This window comes from Pongo abelii, chromosome 2, assembly GCF_028885655.2.
Source record: "Pongo abelii isolate AG06213 chromosome 2, NHGRI_mPonAbe1-v2.0_pri, whole genome shotgun sequence".
NCBI lineage: Eukaryota > Metazoa > Chordata > Mammalia > Primates > Hominidae > Pongo > Pongo abelii.
Window position 1 is genome coordinate 139,262,899 of NC_085928.1, and position 22,194 is coordinate 139,285,092.

General features: G+C 46.4%; 1 protein-coding gene across 3 annotated transcripts in view; it reads left to right on the forward strand.

Moving 5' to 3' along the window:
* COLQ (collagen like tail subunit of asymmetric acetylcholinesterase) overlaps positions 1 to 22,194 on the forward strand; it is a 75,000-nt gene that overhangs the window by 14,241 nt on the left and 38,565 nt on the right. For 2 of the 3 annotated variants that reach the window (XM_054552573.2, XM_024245291.3), the window contains exons 2-3: positions 17,992 to 18,104; positions 19,316 to 19,417. In XM_054552573.2, the coding sequence (XP_054408548.1) occupies positions 17,992 to 18,104; positions 19,316 to 19,417 (215 nt within the window). Of the gene's footprint in view, positions 1 to 526; positions 9,125 to 17,991; positions 18,105 to 19,315; positions 19,418 to 22,194 lie in introns of those variants that run through there. The other variant, XM_054552572.2, reaches the window with a different exon arrangement.

Sequence of the window (22,194 nt, forward strand, 5' to 3'; positions counted from 1 at the left end):
AGATGGGAGGATTGCTTGACTTTGGGAGGTCAAGGCTGCAGCGAACTGTGATTGCACCACTGTACTCCAGCCTGGGCAAAGAGTGAGACCCACTTTTCACCTATCAACCAGTAAAATTCAAGAGGTCAAACATCAGACCGTTGGCGAAGGTATATGGAAACAGATGCTCTCATCCATTGCTCCTAGGAGGAGACGTGAATTGATGGGGCCTTTCTGGAGATGAATTAGGCAGTATGTGTAAAAATTACAAGTGCCCATACTTTTTGACCCAGTATTTTTATTTCTAGGAATTTATGTAATGGATAGTCTTACCAACATACACAAAGATGGCATGTGGAAAGTTATTTAGTTGCATTGTTTGCATCAGCAGATGTTTGCAAGTCATCCAAATGCACATCAATAGGGGGCAGAATGAACAAATTATGATTCTTCCAAAAAAAGGGATATTATGCAGCCATAGAAAAGAAAGTGGGGTGGGCACGGTGGCTCACACCTGTAATCGTAGCACTTTGGGAGGGTGAGGTGGGAGGATCACTTGAGGCCAGGAATATGAGACCAGCCTGGGCAACATAGCAAGACCTCGTCTCTAAGAGAAAAAAAGAAAAGAAAACAATGTGCATGCATTTTATGTAGTTACAGAATAATTTCTTAGAAATACTGTGAAGAGCCTGGTGCACTGATGTGTGCCTGTAGTCCCAGCTACTCAGGAGACCCAGACAGGAGGATCGCTTGAATCTAGAAGTTCTGGGCTATAGTGCACTATGATGATGGGATTATCCACACCAAGTTTGGCATCACCACAGTGTCCTTCCAGGAGCGGGGTGTCCCATTGCTCCGGGAGGAGTGAACCCGCTCAGGTTAGAAACAGAGCAGGTCAAAACTCCTGTGCTGATCATTAGTGGGATTATGCCTGCACTCCAGCCTGGGCAGCATAATGAGATGCTGTCTCTTAAACAAAAATACTGTGAAGAAACCAAGAGGGATTACCATATGTGTAATAGAATATTACAAGTAACCCTTTGAGTAAAAGGGGGAAAATATTATACCTACCTATTTGCTTGTATATGCATAAAATATTCCCAGAAGTATGCACAGAAAACTAAGTAATGATTGATAATAAATAATTGGAATTGGGTAGCTGAGGGAGAGGGGTAGGAGAAAGAATTTTAATGTATACTTGTTTATATGTTTTGAATTTTGAATCACATGCATGTATTACCTATTCTAAACAATTAAACAAAACACCATCTGTACATATAAAATACTACCTTTCATCTGGAGCACAAGATGGAATTTTTTGTCTTTAAAAGTCCTTAGAGCCAAAGCAGCAAGGAGAATTGAGATCTCAGAGAGTTTCCAGATTGGTAGAATCACAGGATTATAGTGCTACAAAAAGCCTAAGGTTTATCTTGCCAACTTGCTCAGTTGATAAGTGCTAGTGCTCAACTGAGTCCAAAGGGATCAGCCTAGGTTCCCCAATTTCTGGAATCCAAGGGTTTTAGTGACTTTGAGACCAATGGATAGAGATGCCAGTCTGTGCCAGTGGGCAGCCATGGGACTCCCAGGAACCCACCCTCCCTCCTCCCCACCTGTTGTGGACCCTTGGACAATAGATCCTGGAGGTGGGGTGGGGGGTGCAGGGATGGATCTAGGGAAAGGAATAAGTGAGCCAGGTGGTTTTGAATTACAAGTGCCTACAGAGCTAAACTGTCACCATGGAAAAATGAAGGCATGGAAACATAGCGGCTGGAAGCACAGGGTCTTTCCACGCAGTCACAGTTGTCAGCAGGTGTTGGAAATAACCCACCCTTTGGGCCTGATGCAGCTGGAAGATGTTGTCTCTGACCTATGGCCAGATCTCCCGAATAATTCTACAAACTTGTCCTCCCCTGTCAGGCACTGGCAGAAGATTTAATAGCACCGGCTGATTTATGTTGGCTGCTGTAATCAAATTCAGAGTCAAGGCACAGCCAGCCATGGAGAGGTTTCTTTATGTTCCCTTGGCTCCTAATAGCATTGTCTCCGCCTTCCTCTCTACTTACCACATGCCATTTGGTCAAATTAGAACTTGAACTCAGAAAGCAGATGCCTTTCTTTAGATAAGGTCCAAAATAATTCTCTTGTCAGGGGAAAGGGGGATGATTTATTTCCTTGACTCTATGTGTGCAAAGGAGGTATTTTTGATATATGACTTACATAAAATAATGACCGATATGAGATGACTGATTTTCTTTCATCCTTGTAGTGAGGGTAGACTTTTCCTCCTCAAGACATCTCTGTGAGTTAGGGGTGGGAAACAGAAGAGAATAACCTTCTTATATTGTTTGCAGTGATTGAACGACCTGCTCAAGGCCTCTCAATGAGCGGCTTCAGGTTCCTCCAGGCGGCGCTGGTGCCTTAGCTCTGTGCAGCTCCGGGGGCCCCTAGACATTTGCCAGCAAGGGAGTTGGGCTGACCTACTCCCAACCCTAATCCTTGTGAACATATCTTCTGGTTCTCTGTTGCCTACCTAAAATTTTTTAATGGTATTCTTTTTAAAATTAGGAACAATTTCAAACATTCAGAGAAAGTAAGGATAATTGTTCAGGGAACACCAATATGTCCACTGTTTGGGGCTGAATTGTGTCTCCCCCAAATTCATGTTGAAGCCCCAATAATACCCAGTACCTTAGAATGACTGTATTTCTTTTGGTTTTGGTTTTGTTTTTTGAGACAGAGTCTCGCTCTGTTGCCGAGGCTGGAGTACAGTGGCGCAATCTCGGCTCACCACAACCTTCATTTTCCGGGTTCAAACGATTCTCTCGCCTCAGCCTCCCAAGTAGCTGGGATTACAGGCACCCATCACCACACCTGGCTAATTTTTGTATTTTTTAGTAGAGAAGGGGTTTCACCATGTTGGCCAGGCTGATCTCCAACTCCTGACCTCAAGTGATCGACCTGCCTGGGCCTCCCAAAGCGCTGGGATTATAGGCGTGAGCCACCATGCCCAGCCAGAATATGACTATATTTGGAGATGAGGTCTTTATAAAAGTGATTAAGTTAAGATAAGGCCATTAGAGTGGGCATTAATCCAACTTGACTGGTGTTCTTATAAGAGAGGAAATCTGAACACACAAAGAGACACGAAGGATGCGTTCCGAAGAGAGGCCATGTGACGACATGGCAAGCAGGTGGCCATGCCCAAGCCAAGGAGAGAGGCCTCAGGAGAAAACAAACCAGCCACACCTTGGTTTTGGCCTTCCAGCCTCAAGCTTTATGAGAAACAAGTCTCGGTTGTTTAAGCCATTCAGTCTGTGGTACTTTGTTACCCCAGCCCTAGAAAACCAATACACGCACCACATCAATTCTGCACTGGCTATCATTTTGCTGTAATTACTCTATCATGTATCTGTTTATTAATCTTTTTTATTGATGGATTTCAAGTGAGTTGCAGATTTGTCACCCTCTTTGAAGAATAGAATAGGGGAGGTAAACCCATGTTTGATTGAAGACCACCAGCACACCTGATTGAACCCTCTCTGTGGTTGGGATAATCAGAGATTGTTTACTCATGGGAGTTTACAAACCAGGAAACTGAAACCCAGAGATGAGCAGTCATTGGGTTTGATTGGAAAGACATGATTCTGGGCGTTGGTAAGTGGTTCCAACCTTAGCTGGCTGAGGTGACACTTCTGGCTCCTTTGGGTGCCATTTCTTCTGAGGTTTCCTGCTCATTCTCTCTAGGTGGTGGTGGTGGAGGAAGATCTCCACCGTGTGCTGGTAACTGAACCTCCAGAAGTCTCTGGAGTCAGACATCCAGATTCAATCCTGGCCTACTGCCTACTGGTTGTGTTTGACCTTGGGTGCATCCCTTAATCTCCCTGAGCCTTACCTGAAAATGAGGATGACAGTACTAATATATACCTTGTGGGGCTGTTGCGGGGATCAAAGGATTGAATGGGGAACATCATGGAATGCATCCCATTGTTGGCACCTCACTACTGGGTTAGGACAATGCTATCTGCTGTAACAGGTAATCATTTTAGTGGCTGATCCTAATCAAAATTTATTTTTTGCTCACCTAACAGTCCAGTGTTCCTGGTTGGGGGCAGTGCACCTCCATTCTGGCATTCAGGGGTGCAGGCCCTTTACATCCCGTGGCTCCACTGTCCCCCAGGAATTGAGTCTGTGCACCCAGGCAGAATCATTGGCAAGAATAATGACATGCCCCCATCTCTCTAAACTGTAGGGGGCTGGGAAATGCAGCTGCTTCACAGGGCTCACTCTGGCCTATGGAAGAGGGAGCACACATTTTGGAGGGAATGTTAGCCTTTTCCACACAGCCCCAACTCAGAGAAGGTCCTCTGATTGGAAGTCAGTGGCTGGGAGTTAGTAGAGGAGGCAGCCAGCTAACCCGGGAAACTGCCCCTCCAGACTAGAGCAGTGAGGACAGCAGGAAGGTTGGAAGTGGTTGGGAACCAGTGAGCCATCACCAACGGTCAGGGTCAGATGACCACAGGAGGGCACCTCCTCCTAGGGCTGTGTGCAAGGTGCCTTTGGAACTCTGACCCCAATTCTGTACTAGCTATGTGGTCCAGATCAAGTGACTTAACTTCTCCAAGAGTCATTTTTCTCCTCTGTAAAATGGGGATAATCAGCTGTGAGGGTTCAATGCAATAATGCCTGGGAAATGCTGAGCCTGGGTCATCGTCATTTCATGATGTGGGTTTTGCCAAACAAGAGTCTGCAAGTATGTAGCGCAGGCAATGCTCCTTCCCCTCATCTCAGGGAGGATGATACTAACAAGTCATGGCCCTCTTTCTCAGAGTCCTTCTTAACACAGCATTCTAGGAAACCTGTATTCATCAGTGCAAGTTAGGCCAGGCGTGGTGGCTCACACCTGTAATCTTGGCAGTTTGAGAGGCCAAGGTGGCCAATGAGGATGACAGTACTAATATATACCTTGTGGGGCTGTTGTGGGGATCAAAGGATTGAATGGGGAACATTCACAGGAGGCCAGGAGTTCAAGACCAGCTTGGGCAATATGGTGAGACCCCATCTCTACTAAAAATACAAAAAACAGCCAGGCATGGTGTTTTTCCTGTAATTCCAGGTACTCCAGAGGCTGAGGCACTAGAATCTCTTGAACCCAGGAGGTGGAGGTTGCAGTGAGCCAAGATTGTGCTGCTGCACTCCAGCCTAGGTGACAGAGGGAGACTTTGTCTTAAAAAAAAAAAAAAAAAAAAAAATGTATAAAAGGCTGGGCACGGTGGCTCATGTCTGTAATCCCAGCACTTTGGGAGGCTGAGGCGGGTGGATCACCTGAGGTCAGGAGTTCAAGACCGGCCTGGCCAACACAGTGAAACCCCATCTCTACTAAAAATACAAAAAATTAGCCAGGCTTGGTGGCAGGTGCCTGTACTCCCAGCTACTCGGGAGGCTGAGGCAGGAGAATCTCTTGAATCCGAGAGGCAGAGGTTGCAGTGAACCGAGATCATGTCATTGCACTCCAGCCTAGGCAACAAGAGCAAAACTCCGTCTCAAAAAAAAAAAAAAATCAGTGCAAGTTAGCAGATGAGATGAAAACTCTTTGTTCCCAAGAGGTTAGTCTTTTACTAGACTCTCCTGAGTAAACAAAACCATTGCATCTAGAGGTGAGATTAAAGAAAAAATTATTCTGACACTGGTTAAAATGGTAAGGAAGACTTTATCCAAGAGTATTGCAATAGGTTTAAAGACTATTGTAATAGGACACAGAGATCAACCTTAGCTCCACTACAACAAGGACAAGTGGAGAATTGTAGCCAAGAAGCAGGTTGGGGGGGTCAGTGGATTAAAAACTAGTAAGAGGAGACATCATGATGGGGGATTTTGGCTGAACCAACTTAACAGGATTCTTGCTGAAGGCAGACCAGGTTGATCAGTTCTCAAGGGTGGGGGATTCTCTCTAAACTGACTTATCAAGATTCTGGCTACAACTGGACTCTGCAAGGATGGACACGGAAGTCCACGTTCAAGGCCTAGTCAAGAAGAGGGCTCAGGGGAACCTGACCAAAGCTTGGCCGAGGAAAGAATGGTTGTCAGTGGGAAGGTAGAACTCGGGTCCTCCTACCTATTTCTCTGCCCACCAAGGTTTTGGGATGGGACAGCGGACGTGAAGTGCTCCAGGGCTGGTGTGAGCCTTGGCACTGCCCCAAACAGGTAGATGTCTTTGCCTCTGGGTCCCTGGGAGGGGTGTGGGAGTTATCTATGTAGCATGGGCTCTCTGTGAGGTAGTGGTGGGAGACACAGCAGGAGCAGCATGCAAAGCAGAATCTACTTCGGCCCCATCGGCAGGGAACAGGCCTGTGTGTGGCAGCAGCAGGGACAGGAGCACCTGGAACAGCTCCCGGGGATGTCGTATTTCAGAAGAGGTCTCTAGCTTGGCTGATAAATCCCAGAGCTGTAATTAAGACAAAATACTGTGAATGTGACACCTGCTGACAGCTGCAGGAAGGCCCCAGAAACTTGTATTGTGAATTAGATTTTGCAGGCAGCTCTGCCGTGGTGAACTGGTGCCAGGCTAAGGCACCTGAGGGAACTTGAGGGCAAAGATTGCTCACCAAGGGGGAAAAGGGGATATCCTTCACCCCTGTCTAGGAACCATTGATGTCTCAGGAATCACAGACCCTGATAGATGCCAAAGTTGGAAAGGGCTTAGAGCTCATCTGGTCCAAGGCTTTCATTGTACATCTAGAAAAATCCAGACCCACAGGGGAAATGGGTTGTCCTAGGTCACACAGTGAGTTAGTGCCAGGGCTAAAGACCAGGGCTCTTAATCCCAGGCTGGCACACTTGGCTGGAGAGCAATTAAAAGTGGTTGAGCATACATCCAGAAATTTGACTTAAATTCAATGGTGCATGCTTGGAAAGACAGAGACAATGCCAGAGAAGGAGACAAAGTTATAGACAGAGAGACACAGAGACAGAGAGAGTAAGACAGAGACAGAAAAGAGAGTAGCAGAAGGAGAGAAACACAGAGAAGAGGCAGAAGATATTCGTGAGTCTGAACCATTAGGTTCAAATAGAGATTCAGACACCTGCCGAGTTGGACAGGACCCCAGCGATTATCTAGTCCAGCTACTTTTGTTTTTACAATAATGAAACAAAGTATAGCTGAGTGGTTTACATATGTCAACCTTTTTAGAAAAAGTTTGATGCCATGTGGTTAAAAAAAAAAAAGTAAGGGCTTTTGGCGTGAAAAGTGGCAAAACTTCCATCGCTGAAGGTTTGTGAAATGAAATTTGAAAAATGAAGAGCTGCAAGAATATGACTCAGAATAGAGAAAGTCAGGAAAATGTGATGCAGATACTTCTGCAACTCTCTAGGACTCAGGACTGAGGACTTCCTGACCTTATTGCTACTTTCTCTGAGGTCTTAGACCCAGTTTCTGAGAAGGACAAAGGGGAATTTCCCAGAGAAGGAATACAGCCTAAGCCTCACCTCCCACTCCTCCCATCTTGATACAGCAAGTCACTGCTTTCAAGTATCAGCTCAAATCCCACCTCTTCCAGGAATCCTTCCTTGATATCTCACTTGGACCCTCTCCCTCTCAACTGTTACCCATTTCTTCCTTCTATAAATCCCTTCAGGCATCCCTGCCCTATGTTAGCCACTCTTCTTTTTTACCTTATACAACAGTTATCCAAGAATATGTCAATAAGAGAGCCCTTATTCGGTGTCAGGAATTCCAAAAGCTGTAGCTCTAATCCTCACAGCAAACTATCAAAGTCGGCTTTGCACGCCCACTTTATAAGTAAGAAAGCTTAGACTCTGAAAGAATGAATAACTTCCTCAAGGTCACACAGCTACTAAGTGGCAAAACCAGGACTGAAGCCCAACTTGGATGACTCCAGGGCCAGCACTCTTCCTGTGACACTGAACAACACATTCCAAGGGCAGGAACTGTGTCTAGTCATTGTATCTTGCACAATTTGGTACTTACTGTGTTTCTGAATGAATAAAACAGTAAATGAATGAATGAACATAAGTGTCCTTTCTTTCTAAGGTTACAGTGCAGGGTTTGGCAAACTACAGCCTGTGGGCCAAATCCAGCCTGCCTCCTATGTTTGTATAAACTTTTACAAAACATGGCCACACTCATTCCTTTATGTGTTGTCTATGGCTGCTTTCCTGTACAATGGCAAAGTGAGGTCATAACAGAGACCGTGTGACCCACAAAGCCTAAATATTTACTGTGTTGCCCTTTATAGCAAAAGTTGCTGACTCCTGCTATAGCTTATGGTCTTTACTAAGCTGATTAAAACAACAGTGCTTATTGCTAAGTAGTATAATAATAATCTTGTCTTTTATAATCTAAAATATTGTGTGTGTCCATGCTTGTGCACTGGGTGTGCCTATGAAGTACCAGATAGATTTAAGCATGTAACTGGTATATGCCGCTTCATCCAAAAAGACTTGCCTACATGTCCTTTGGAAATCTATATATTTTGTTTGTTTGTGGTTTCGTTGTTGTTGTTGTTGTTTTAGTTACGTTTAGCTTTGTCAGCAACACTTTGGCCCAGACAGGATGAGAGCTGAGACCCCTGGCCATGAAGGTCTTCCCTGAAGCAGAGGAGGGCAGGCTCCCCTTGGACAGTCTCAGTGGGAGGTTGACTTTGAGGCTTACCAGAGCAGTATTGACAAGGCGGTTTTTGAGCCAAATGAAAAGCAGCCTGTTTGACTGATTGCTCTTAATTTCCTCTTGGCTTGCAGGGGGATAAGTATCCCTGGGCTCCCAACCTCATATCCTCCCGTGGGCTGAAGGCACTCTTGTCCTCCAAGCCTCCCCTACAGCAGTGTTCATGGGCAGCTGGAGCAGGGCTGCCTACCCATTGCTGCTCCCAGGAGCTCAGGACTGGCCCCAGACCCCTGGCATCTGGAGCAGAAGCAACATCAAAGCAGGGATTGGCCAACTCCCACCCCTAATGCCAAACAGGCCAAGCACTGGGAGCACTCAGAGGCGTGACGAATCTCAGCCTGTCTCCGGTTAGTGTTCCCTGGCCAGTCCGCTTTGGGCCCTGCCTCACAATGACGGGCTCATCATTCAGCCTTGCTCATCTGCTCATCATTTCAGGACTGCTCTGTTACTCGGCAGGCTGCTTGGGTGAGTTGTGTGTGCATGTGTGCACGGTGTGTGTGTGTGTGTGTGTGTGTGTGCATGGACGCACATGCATTGTTTTGGAAAAAAGACTCTTGGAAAGCAGACTGTACTAGGAGGTTTTAGCAGCCTTTAAATTTTTTTTCTTTTTAAGTTTTTCTTTCACAGGGCTGTTTCTCGTTGTGAAAGCCTTTAAATTTTAAACTGCTCAGCCAGTGTTGAAATTGCAATGCAAAGGGGTTTCACAGTAGAGTTGGTGGGGACCTGGCGTACATGCCCACAGGTGTGTGCACTTGTCTGTGTCCCTCTTGTGACCTTGACTTCAGGCTGGCTGGCTGGCTGCTGGTACCCTGGCTTTGAAGTAAAATCGTGTTCTGTGGTCTGGGCCCCCACTGGCGTTGGGTGGCTGAGACAGTCTCCATCACTCTTGAGTGGACTGCCCTGGGTAATTTGGCTCAGAGGCACAGCCACCAAACCACAAATTGTTCTTTGTAGGCTGTGTCCTTGCCTGCTCGGGGGCATACAGCAGAAGGCAAACTCTACCATGTTCTTTCAGAGAAGTTCAAATTACGTGCAAGTTTTAGGATCAGAATTTGTTTTTCAAGGTTTGTTGGGGGGATTGAAGGAAAATTGTAGGGTGCAGCCTTCTCTGGAATATGTGAACTGGGGGGAATTTTGGGCAAATTGCATTCAGTTAATGTAAGAACTTTACTGTAGCTGAGACCCAACTCACTACAATAAAGTCAAAGCACTCCAAGGTGTCATACAGCGTGTGCCCTTGGCCTTCTCTCTTCTCTTGGGTCTCTCTCTCTCATGCAAGTTCCCACAGGCAGGGAAAGCCCCAAAAGAGGAGAAGGAAGTAAAAAGCTGACTAGTCCACCAACTGGACAGGCAGGTGCAGGACAGTTATATGGCTGCACTTGTAATTCTCCCAACCTGCTGAGGCAGGATGCTTATGTCACTTCTTTCCTTTGGCAGTTTCTAATGACACACTTGTTGGATTGAGAGGGTGGGAGGGAAGGCTACTTGATGGAAAAACAGAAGGCAGAAATGGAAACGGCTGTTTCCAGTAACCTATTGTGGGGCTGGCCTTGCAAGAGGGTAGATGAAGATGGATACAGTGGTGGTTCTGGTGTCATACTTATTTTAAAAAGGGACTAAAGGAGGCCAGGTGCAGTGGCTCATGCCTGTAATCCTAAACACCTTGAGAGGCTGAGGTGGGCGGATCATCTGAGGTCAGGAGTTCAAGACCAGCCTGGCCAACATGACAAAACCCTATCTCTAGTAAAAATACAAAAATTAGCCAGGCATGGTGGCGCTCGCCTGTAATCCCAGCTACTCAGGAGACTGAGGCATGAGAGTGGCTTGAACCCAGGAGGCGGAGGTTGCAGTGGGCTGAGAACCCACCACTGCACTCCAGCCTGGGCAACAGAGTGAGACTTCGTCTCAAAAAAAAAAAAAAAAAAAAAAGGACTTTGGAGATGATTTGGGCAAAACTCTTTGTGGTACAGATGAGGAAACTAAGTTTCAGATTGAGTAAGTGAGTTGTACTGGCTCACATGGCCACTTGCACCTAGACTTAACACTCTTTAATCAAATCCATATCTTTCCAAGAGTAAATTGGAGAGAATCGCTTTCCAAAGATGTGCCTCAGTTTCTTGAAATGAAACAAGAGAAAGTCTCCTTTTCAAGAATGGGTATTGAGTCCAAAGGGCAAAACCAGCATCATCAACAACAAAAGCTCCAAACACTTGCCCAAAGCCTGCATTAAACAATTACCCATAATTTGGCAATGCACTGGCCACATACAACGTGACCTTGATGTCTTTAAGTTGGGACATGCGGTCCTGAAGTTCCGTGATGGTTGGAATTTCCAAGGCAGCTGCCTGGTGCTGAGCCACGTGCTGCTCCCAGGTTTCTGCAGGCTCCATGGAGATACGCACAGGATTGCTTTCAATACAACAGAGCCTTCCGGGGCTTTTCCAGACTGGAGCCTGAGCTCAGACACAATTCTACAGAGACGGTCCATGAGAAAGACCCACAGGCCACTCGGATGACACCAAAATAGACATGTGAAGTCCTGGCTTAGTTGACTGGGAGTGGGGGGAAGCTGCTCCCAAACATGTCCACCTGATGGAAATATTCTGAACAGAATGAGCTGTAAATAAACTAGGCTCCTAAAAACAAACAGCTCCAGGGAGTCAGGGGAGGGCAGACATAGATGGCCTTCCCCTGCTGGGAAGAAAGTGGGTCAAGAGGGAAAGGGTGAGGGGGATGGGGTGGGGGAGCCGAACAATGCAGAGGCCTCAGCCAGAAATGCAGCTGATAATTTGTGGTCACTGAAGAGGTCTCCAATTTCCAGGAAGAAAGGAGAGAAGTGATTGCTTTAAATGATACAAGGTCCTTCATCAGTGGAAGGCCACACAGGGTGCTGGGTGAAGGAAGAAACTGGAGGCCATATATGGTCTGGAAAAATAATGGTGATGAGTGCATATTAGCAGTGTGGGCCTGCCAGCCTCCCAGGTGCTTTTGGAACACTGCAACCTCAGCCCTTAGCTGTGTGCTGAGGCAAAAGAGAAGCAAAGGAGAAACTGTAGCCAGGGGACCTTAAAAACGTTCCGGGATTGGTGTGAGCCTGCCAGCCTCCTCCACCCTACAACTGAAGCTGCCCACTCCTAGCGATTCAACACTCTAGAAAACTTGGAGAAGCTTGAGGAGGAATACATTGGCATTAATGTCAAGTTTGGGAACAATGTATCCATATTATTTTACCACTGAGAAAAGTAGCCCGTGACAGCTGGAGCTGCCCTGACACTCAGAGCTCGACATGGTGTTCTGCAGCACAGAAGCGATGTCACAGAACACCAACATCAGACAGGGTCACCCTGTGACCTTGATGGATCGAGACGAAAGTAAGAATCACTCGATAATCACAACTGAACACAGACGAAAACAGGACTATCATCCAACCACAAAAGTGACTAAACATTCTCCTATCCTTGCTAATATGAGTGATTGCTGCTGTTTAAAAAACCAATCACAGCTTTAGTCTTGCTCCACTCTCTTCTTCTAGATATGAATTAAGATACTCAATTATAGAATGGCCCTTTCTTCCTGATGGCATCCAATTCAGAGTGAAGCCAGACTTCGTTTCCTCACAGTCTCCCCTCAATCACCTAGCAAAAGCCTCAACCCTAGGATCAGTCCTTCCGAGCACCCTCTAACTGAGATGCCCCACAGTTCCTTCTGGTGTGTGTTCTCCCTCTTTGCAGTGAGTCAATAAACCCAGCTTGGTTACCTGAAGCCTTTGCTTGGAGGGCACTGATGCTATAGCCCCAAGTTGTTGTTATGGCACTTGTAGCTCCAGACCTTCATTTCTACCACATGCAGTCATGGTGTAGAGCTCAAGAGGAAGGGCTCCAGAACCTGACTGCCTGGCTCTGTCACTTACTAGCTATATGACTTTGGACAAATTGCTTAACCTCTTTGCCTCAGTTAATGGATCTGTAAAATGGAGATGATGATAACAAGAGTAGTACTTAGCTCTCAGGGTTCCTGTGAGGATTAGGTGAATTTCTATGTGTGAATCACTTAAATGGTGCCTTGCATGTGGTGTTTGTCATTATTAATTCAGCAAATGTTTGTGGAGTGTCTAGTGTATGCCAGATACAGTGCTAGACCCTGGGGATAAAAACTGGCTCCTGCTCTCCCAGAAACCACAGTTTGGTCAGAGAGATACAAGGAAATAGTTTTTCCCCATGGAGAAAACCTAACATAGGGGTAAACCCAGAGAAAAAACAGCAGGGCCACTCAATCTTGCCTGGGAAGTCAAGGAAAGCTTCCTGGTGGAGGTGGCACCTGAACACTTCTTGATGGGCAGCTTGTGGGAGGGCAAGGAGTGGGGTATAAGCAGAAGGCCTCTGAGCTCTGCAAGCCTTTCCAACTACAGTTGCCATTTAGGTACTTTCTGCTTCCCACAAGGCCTGGCCCAGTGCCTGGCAAAGAGTGTGCTCAAATGAATACATGTCTAACACCCATAAACTAGTTCCTGCTGTGACTTTTCTTTCTCAAACTCTGACCACTGTTGCCCCGGGTCCCCTGCAACTTCAAAACCACCCTTCATTCTCCCTGCTCTTTCCCTCCTGCAACACGTTGGCCCCCAGTTTCTCTGGATCAGTCCCTCCCTTCCTGTCCTGTGCCCTGCTGCATGCTCCCATTCTCCAAGCCTGTCCTCCCCACACCTGCACCTTCCCTGCACACAGTGTTCTCCAGCACCATTTTGATCCTGTCACTCCTTTACCCTGTACCTGCCGTGGTTTCCTACGACTTTCTGATTAAAGCCTAAACCCTTTTGTGGGGTGTCCAAAACGGCACGATCTAGCCCCAAATTAACTTTCCAGCTTTCCCTGCATCCTGACCCCAACACTCACTATTCCTTTAAGATAAGAGCCTCCTCTTCAGTGCAATGGCACAGTCTTGGCTCACTGCAACCTCTGCCTCCCAAGTTCAAGTGATTCTCCTGCCTCAGCCTCCCGAGTAGCTGGGATTACAAGCATGTGCCACCACGGCCAGCAAATTTTTGTATTTTTAGTAGAGACGGGGTTTTGCCATTTGGTCAGGCTGGTCTTGAACTCCTGACCTCAAGTGATCTGCCCACCTCGGCCTCCCAAAGTGTTGGGATTACAGGCGTGAGCCACCATGCCTGGCCTGTTTGACATATTTTGGAGTGCCTGTCTACCTTGCCTTCCTCAGGAGAAACTCCTCCTACAGCCTCTGTTGAGCTGGTGACAGACCCTGAGATCCTGCTAAAGACTGGGTCTGAGCCTGGTCCAGGTCAAGCTCTGCTAAGCTGCCCCCATGACCTGTCACCTGGCTGGCCAAACAGATTCCCTGTGGTGGATGTTTGAACTAAGACCCACAAGGGGATGTTCCAGACAAAGCAGTTGGGGGAGGTAAAAGAGGTGAGGCAAGACTGGGTCAGCCGTCATGGAGAGATGGGTGTGAAGACACCAAAGAAGATGGAATGGATCAGATGCACGGAAAGAAGCATAAAAGGGGAGATGGGGGACAGGGGATGGAGGAAGGTGAGAGAAATACCAGGACAGTGTCATGTCCCATTGACTCATTGGCTCCAGCTCTTTTTGACAGTTGTTACTTTACAATAAATCTCCTTTTTCCCCAGAGCCCATGTGAGTGAAGCTCTGCTTCTCACAATCCAAGTAGCCCTGAATGGAACACGGTCTCTCTCCTGCCATTCCTTCCGCTCCCTGGGGAGCCTCCCCTCCTTCCATCAGCCACCTCCCCAGCTAGCCCTTCAAGGCCTAGCTCAAGTACCCGTGACTTCCCCAGATATTTTCGTGGTCTGGAAGTCTTCCTATCTAAATTCTCCTTGCTCTTCCAGAATTAGCATGAATGCCATCTTTCCCAAAAGATGGTCAGGTCTATCCCAGCTGGTGGCCACCTGTTGTTCCTGTTTTTCTGAATTCCTTCAGTCCCTCGTTAACTTGTATGACCTGGAGTGGATGCTGCTTTGGCGTTGAGTGCTGTGTTCTTTGGAACTTTTTGTGACCAAACTAAGCACCAAGCATTGGATAGGCCAACAGTTTTCATTGGGGCCAGTTTGGAAATTTTCAAGGTATTTTTGGTTGTTTCAAAGGCTGGGATGGGTAGCACCACTGTCTTTGTTGAGCTGGGTCAGGAGTGAGAGCTGTCTTGCAAAGGGTGGGACAGAATTGTCCCACATCCTACATGACTTTGAAATGTCCCAAGGAACATTCATACCTATATATAATGATCTCATTCTAGAACTGAATTCTCTTTTACACAGCATTTTGTTTTTTTTTTTGAGATGGAGTCTTGCTCTGTCGCCCAAGCTGGAGTGCAGCGGCCTGATCTCGGCTCACTGCAAGCTCCGCCTCCCAGGTTCATGCCATTCTCCTGCCTCAGCCTCCCGAGTAGCTAGGACTACAGGCGCCCACCACTACGCCCGGGTTATTTTTTTGTATTTTTAGTAGAGACAGGGTTTCACTGTGTTAGCCAGGATGGTCTCGATCTCCTGACCTCATGATCCACCCACCTCGGCCTCCCAAAGTGCTGGGATTACAGGCATGAGCCACCGTGCCCAGCCTTACGCAGCATTTTTAAAGCACTGTTATAATATAAATTGAGTTTTCTAAGACTACAATTACAGAGTAATGGTTGTGCTTTATCTAGTCGGGAATTTTACCCAGTGTTGTTTATTATTTCAGAAAATCACATCACATGGTGGACACATTCCTTGTAGCATGAGACTTGCCAATACCATAATCTTTATTTGAGCTGTTGTGTTCACTGTGATTTCGTGTAAGTGTGAGTATCAAACTACAGCATTATGTATTCTAATATGGTTGTGTCTGACCACTTATAATCAAAATCTTTTATATCATAAATCACTTTTTTTCTTTCTTTTTTTTTTTTTTTTTTTTTGAAATGGAGTCTCACTCTGTTGCCAGGTTGGAGTGCAGTGGCACAATCTCAGCTCACTGCACCCTCCATCTCCCAGGTTCAAGCAATTCTTCTGCCTCAGCCTCCTGAGTAGCTAGGACTACAGGTGCGCGCCACCGCACCCAGCTAATTTTTGTATTTTTAGTAGAGTTGGGGTTTCACCATGTTGGCCAGGATGGTCTCGATCTCTTGATCTCGTGATCTGCCCGCCTTGGCCTCCCAAAGTGCTGGGATTACAGGCATAAGCCACCGTGCCTGGCCCATAAATCACTTTCTTATATTTCTCTTTTATGTAGAATTAAGAGCACTGTATTGATTTTTTAAATCGTCTGTCAGCGTGCTGTATTATTTATGAATCTCATTTCCGGATAATAAAGGTGTCTTTACAAAATATGTCCCATAAAAGGTCGCATTAGGCCTGAGAGGGCTGAGGGCCTTTGGCACAGGCCAGTGGAATGCTCCATCATCAAGGGTGCAAGGGAGTGTATGTGCACGGAGCTACCATTCCTGTGGACACTGCACGACCTGGCGACTTCTGGGGAGCACTTAGCACTTGTCTAGTGTCTGAGGCAGGTCCTGGAGCACAAGGTGGAGACGGCTGGCAGATACTGGCTCCTGGGAGATAAGACAGAAAACTGGGTTCAGGGCTGAGAGCATGTGGTGGTCAACGTGGCGTGCATGTTCTGTGAGGTCAGAGGTTTCGTGAAGGGGTGGAAGTGAAGGTATATTGTGACATCAAAACTGAGAACTGAAAAACTGTAGCTTTGGGTAATTATGGATATTGCTGCTATGAACATTTTAATACATGCATTTTGGTGAAAACACACCCACTTTTCTTTTTTTTCTTCTTTTTTTTAGGGCCATTTCAAGAGAAATTTTTACTTTTTGGTATAAAAATAAAACTGTAACCATTCAAGCTGGCTCTTAACTAAAAAGTTTATCTTGAAAAATTTGCAATAACCCCCACTGGATTCATGAGGTAGGGACACAAATCAGGGCTTTCTCAGTGCAAACACCAGAGAACATATATATATGGTCCTGGCCAATGCCCATCATTCAGAGATGCCAGGGAGGAGATTCAAGCTTGGAGTCAGAACCTGAAACTTTAAAGATCACTTGCAATCATGATTCTGAATGCACCCACTTTTCTATTGGTAAAAACCTAGGAGTGAAATTGCTGGGCTAGAGTATATGTCTATGTTCAGCTTTAATAGAAGATAACAAGAAATTTTCCAAAGAGGTTGGATCAATTTACATTCTGGCCAGCTAATATGTGATAGTTGTTCCACATCCTTGCCACATTTCTTATATTCTGTCCTTTTTGTTTTAGCCATTCTGGTGGATGTGTAGTGGTATCAACCCAATGAACATCAGTGATGTTCAGCAGAATGGATGAGTAGGTTGTGATACAGTCACTCAGTGGGACGCTATTCAGCAGTAACAATGATAAACAGCAACCTAGATGATTCCCATAGACACTATGTTAAGAGAGAGAAGCCAAAGACAAGAGTTCATATTGTATGATTCCATTTACATAAAGTGCAAAATTAGTCAAAATGAATCTCTGGTGTTAGAATTCAGGATGGGAAGGGGTGCACAGATTGGAGCTTGAAGGAGCTTCTGGGCGCTGGGAAATGCTGTTTCTTGACCTGGGTACTGGTTTCTAGGATATGTCCACCTTATGGAGATCTGTTGAGCTGTAACTTACTGATCTGTGTACTTTTTGTAAGGCATACTTCAACATTGAACATTTACTAACATTGAACATGGGCAAGACTTTTTGTAAAAATAAAGCTACAAAAGTTCAGGGCCCTCCTTTTATTTCCTGACACTGCAGATTAGGCTACCCATATATTGAGACATTAAACTGTAACTCTCCGGTGAAATGAGTGACATGTGAATGTGTTTGTAAAGTCTAGAGTCAATGTATGTGTTTTGAATCATGGGTCTGGGTGTCCTGTAAGTAATGCTGCCACCGGCCCTGGCTGCCTCCCTGTCTAAACAATTTCCTTCTGAGTACAATATTAAAGTTATTAGCAAGCACTTTCTTCTCCTCAACTACTGGGGGCATATGATGAAGTCTGTTTGAACTTTGCGTTTCCTGCTACATCTACAAAGTGACAAGTCAGTATCTGAGGAAGGAGAAATGAACCTTATAATGGTCAGTGTCCAGACAAGTCATCTGCTTCTTTATGAACCATCTTAATCCAGCAAGGGCAAGGGAATAATTGCTATGTCAAGTAGCCAACAGGAGGCCCATCTACATCTAACAGGCTAGAAATTAGACTTGGAAGTCTGGGGTGGCAGGATGGGTCTTCCCTGGGCAAAGTGGGTGTGACAGAGGCCCAGCACTGACCACATGCTAACGAGCAGCAGTTTTCTCTGAACAGCCCTTCCCGGCCTGGATCAGAAGAAGCGTGGTGGCCACAAAGCATGCTGCCTGCTGACGCCCCCTCCACCACCACTGTTCCCACCACCATTCTTCAGAGGTGGCCGAAGTCCGGTGAGTACTTTGGGATTTATGAGAGGAAAAAAAGTGCAGGCTACTCAGTGCACACCACACAGCCCCGCCTGCCTGCCCCACTCGACCTGAGCTGCCTCCGGAATCTTTTCTGAGAGCCTCAACCCTCCACTGTCACCCAGAAGTTGAGCTCCGGAATGGACATTTTGCAGTTCCTGGGGTGTGTCCATTCTCCAAATATCTTAAATAAATGATGGAGGGAGATTCTTCTCAGCAGGAATTGTATTTGGCAAAGTTTCTCATCTTCTCAAAAACCACGAGGCGAATTTATAACTTCCTGGGTTCCCATCAGCTGCTCAAATATGGAATTTCCCCTTCTGTTTTTTTCTCCCCAAGTGTTTATGAAATTCCCTTCTGCAGTCCATGTCTAACACAGACCATTTCCATGAGGTGACTCAGGAAATAATTCTCCTGTAGCCACACTGAGGTGTGAGAGGGAGCAGAATTTGGAAAGAAAGGACCAGGTGAGGAAAAGAGCAAGATTTGGGAAACTGGCCTAGAAGACAACAGCCAGGGCATTCTGGGGACTTGGGATTCTCCGCTCTTTCCCAACGCTCTGTCTCCTGAGCTGTCCCATTCAGGAGCCACTAGCCATATGTAGCTATCTGGCACCTGCAATGTGGCTAGTTCAAGTTGAGATGTGCTGTAAGTGTAAAATACATACTGGATTTCGAAAGAAGTAGTATGAAAAAAGAATGTAAACTATCTCATTAGTTAACTTTCTAATATTGAATATATGTTAAAATGATAATATTTGGGTTTTATTGGGTTAAAGAAAGCATATTATTAAAATTAATTTCACTTTTTTCTTTTTACCTTCTTGAAAGGTAAAAAAGTGACTACTAGACAATTTAAAATTACAATGTTGCTCTTATCGGTGCCTCACATTAGTTATGTTTCCACTGGACAGTGCTAACCTAGACATTGGATAGAGGCCCCTGAAATGAGCTTCCTAACTCTGTCCAAAGTGGCTACGAGGTATCTGTAATCCATACAAGCCAGGTTCGTCTCAAGAGCAGATGAGAGAACAGAAACTGGTAGCCCAAGATGTCATCTTCTTGGGGCAGTCATTGGAGTGTCAGGGAACTGCCAGGCTTAGAGACCTGAACCCGGAGCAGGTCTGTGTCCAGGATGGTGACCCTTCCTCTGTCCCCTACGCCTGACCTCTAACTCTGTGTTGCTTTGTACTGAAGCTTCTCTCCCCAGACATGAAGAATCTCATCCTGGAACTGGAGACCTCACAGTCCCCGTGCATGCAAGGCTCGCTAGGCTCCCCTGGGCCTCCCGGCCCCCAGGTTGGTGCACTTTACCGGACCCCTCTCGCTGTCTTCTGTTTAGAGCAGGAAAGCCCACTGCACAGAGCCTCTTAGTGTCTGCTCTTTCTCACGTGATACAAAGCTGTTTTTCTTTCTCTCACTTACTTCCTGCTCCAAAGCCACTTGAATAGAACACTGGCTCTTTGCTGGGTAAATTCTGGCCTCCCAGCCTTGATTTCCTCATCTATGCAATGGGGATAATAATTGTCCCTACAGTACTGAATTTTGGGGGAATCAAATGAGGATGCCACCTCTATGGATATGGTTTTTATTATAGTTACAATCAGACAAACACTTGATGACAATGCCCCTTATGTAACCATTGACCCCTCCTGTGGACCCAGAGGTGCCTGCGTTCAGCACAGGAAAGTGGAGGTGCAGAGGAGATTGTTTCCTGCCTCACTGGGCCCCCAGGTATTGCTACCAAGCAGCCCACCCCTCCCCACCAAAGCTAAAGGGGAGAGTGAGAAACAGGCAAAATACTGCAGAAAGGATTTCTAGGCAAACAAGAGTACCCTCCAGAGACCCCACCCCACAGAGTCCTGACCCCTCTGGCCTGCCTCCAAGAGGGTGCTCCATCGGTGAGGGACAGCTGGACCTGAGCCTTCCATGGGGAGGAGAAAGAGGGTGTAAGGAGCAGTTAGTTCCCCAAGTGCCTTCCCATGCAGGGGGCGTAAAAATGACATCACCCACCTGGGTAAACACTCCTGTGGCTTCCAGACACTTGAAGGCTCACCTGGATTACAAGGCCCCACAAAGAGGGGACTCCGGCCTGTATCTCCTACATCACCTCATACCACCTCCATTGTCTCCTTGACTCAGCCACAGTGACCATCTCTCGGGTTCTCAAACACTCCAAGCTTGCTTTAGCCACAGGGCCTTTGCACTTGTGGTTCCTGCTGTTTGGAATGTTCTTTCTGGTTTGTATCATGGCCAGCTCCTGTTGGCCACTCAGGACTCAGCTTCTATGCCACCTCCTTAGAAATGCCTTCTTCTGCCACCCACTGAACCACTTAAAGTAGTGTCCTGCCCACATGACCACCACAATCACTCTCTGCCACAATGACCTACTTTATTCTGTGCATGATTTTCTCATCCTGTTACAGTTTTCTTATTTGTTCTGTTCCCGGTCTCCCGTCTGTAAAATGTAAGCTCAATGGTAGGGTTGGCAAACTCTATCTGTGCATCAAATCCTGCGGCAAAGTTTCAATAAAACGTCGAAGTTTTATTGTCTGTGGCTGCTTTTTCACGACAAAGGCAGAGTTGAGTCGTTGTGACAGAGACCAAATGTGGCCCACAAAGCCTAAAATATTGACAATGTAGCCTTCTAAAGAAAACCTGTATCAAACCTTGGTCTGTGGGAACAGAGACATTGTCCATCTCACTCACTATTATATTCCCTGTCTACAACAGTGCATGGGGTTGGGATAGGTTCTCCATAATTACTTGCTGGATACAAGAAAGAAAACAGGACTTTGAACCCAGAGTTGGCTAGAGGCTGCCACAGAGAAGCTTGGAAGCCTGCAGAAAAGCAAGATGAGAATCCTCAGAGGTGCATTTCTATCTTCCCACCTTCAGCAGTCTACACTAACAGGTCTCAGGCATGCTGGAACCCATGAAATATAGAAAAGGCACACACATCTCTAACCTCGTGCAATCCCCTTTGAAGCACGTGGAGGCTGTGTTGCCCAACTGCAAGGTCCTGTGTAGCCACCTTCATGTCCTTAGAACACAGTGTGGATGCTGTCCCTACTCGAAGTGAGGTCTGTGAACCAGCAACATTGGTATCATATGGGAGCTGGTTAGAAATGCAGAATCTCATCCCCCTGACAAATTCATTCTATCAGAATCTGCATTCTAACAAGATACCACCCCTCCACCAAGTGAACAGAGTGAGTCATCTGCACATTAAAGTTGGAGAGGCACTGAGCTAGAGCACAATGACCTTGTGAAATAGTTCTAGTCCACTTCAAGAAACAGAAGGAACTAAGGCTTGGAAGAATCAAGAGAATGGAATGAAAACCCCCCTCTTCCCTATCCAAAAATAGAAGGTGAATAAACCAGAGATGGTGGTTCTCAAACTTATCTACACATTACAATTCCCTGTAATCAAAAATTACTGATGCTTGTTCTTCCTCCCCCGAGATTGCTATTTATTATTATTATCATTATTATTATTGGAGAGAGAGTCTCACTGTGCCACCTAGGTTAGAGTGCAGTGGCTTGATCGCAGCTAACTGCAGCCTTCACTTCCCAGGCTTAAGTGAGCCTCCTACATCAGCCTCCCACAGGAGGGTGGGACCACAGGTGCACATGCCATCATGCTTGGCTAATTTTTTAATACTTTGTAGAGACAGGGTCTCACCACATTGACCAGGTTGGTCTCAAACTCCTGGGCTCAAGCAATCCTCCCACATTGGCCTCCCAAAGTGCTGAGATTATAGGCATAAGCCACCCCACCCAGCCTGAGGTGGTTATTTAATTCGGCTGGGTTGGGGCCTGGGCTTTGGGATTTTTCAAACATCTCCAGAGAATTGTAATGTGCTGATAGACTTGGGAACCACTGGCTGAGGGGAGCTGTTGTTATTTGGACAAGTTTTGTAGAAATCATATTTCAGGGAGGGAGGTTCCAAGATGGCCGAATAGGAAGTGCTCCAGTCTACAGCCCTCAGCGTGAGCGACTCAGAAGACGGGTGATTTCTGCATTTCTACCTGAGCTTTGAAGAGAGTAGTGGTTCTCCCAGCACAGAGTTTGA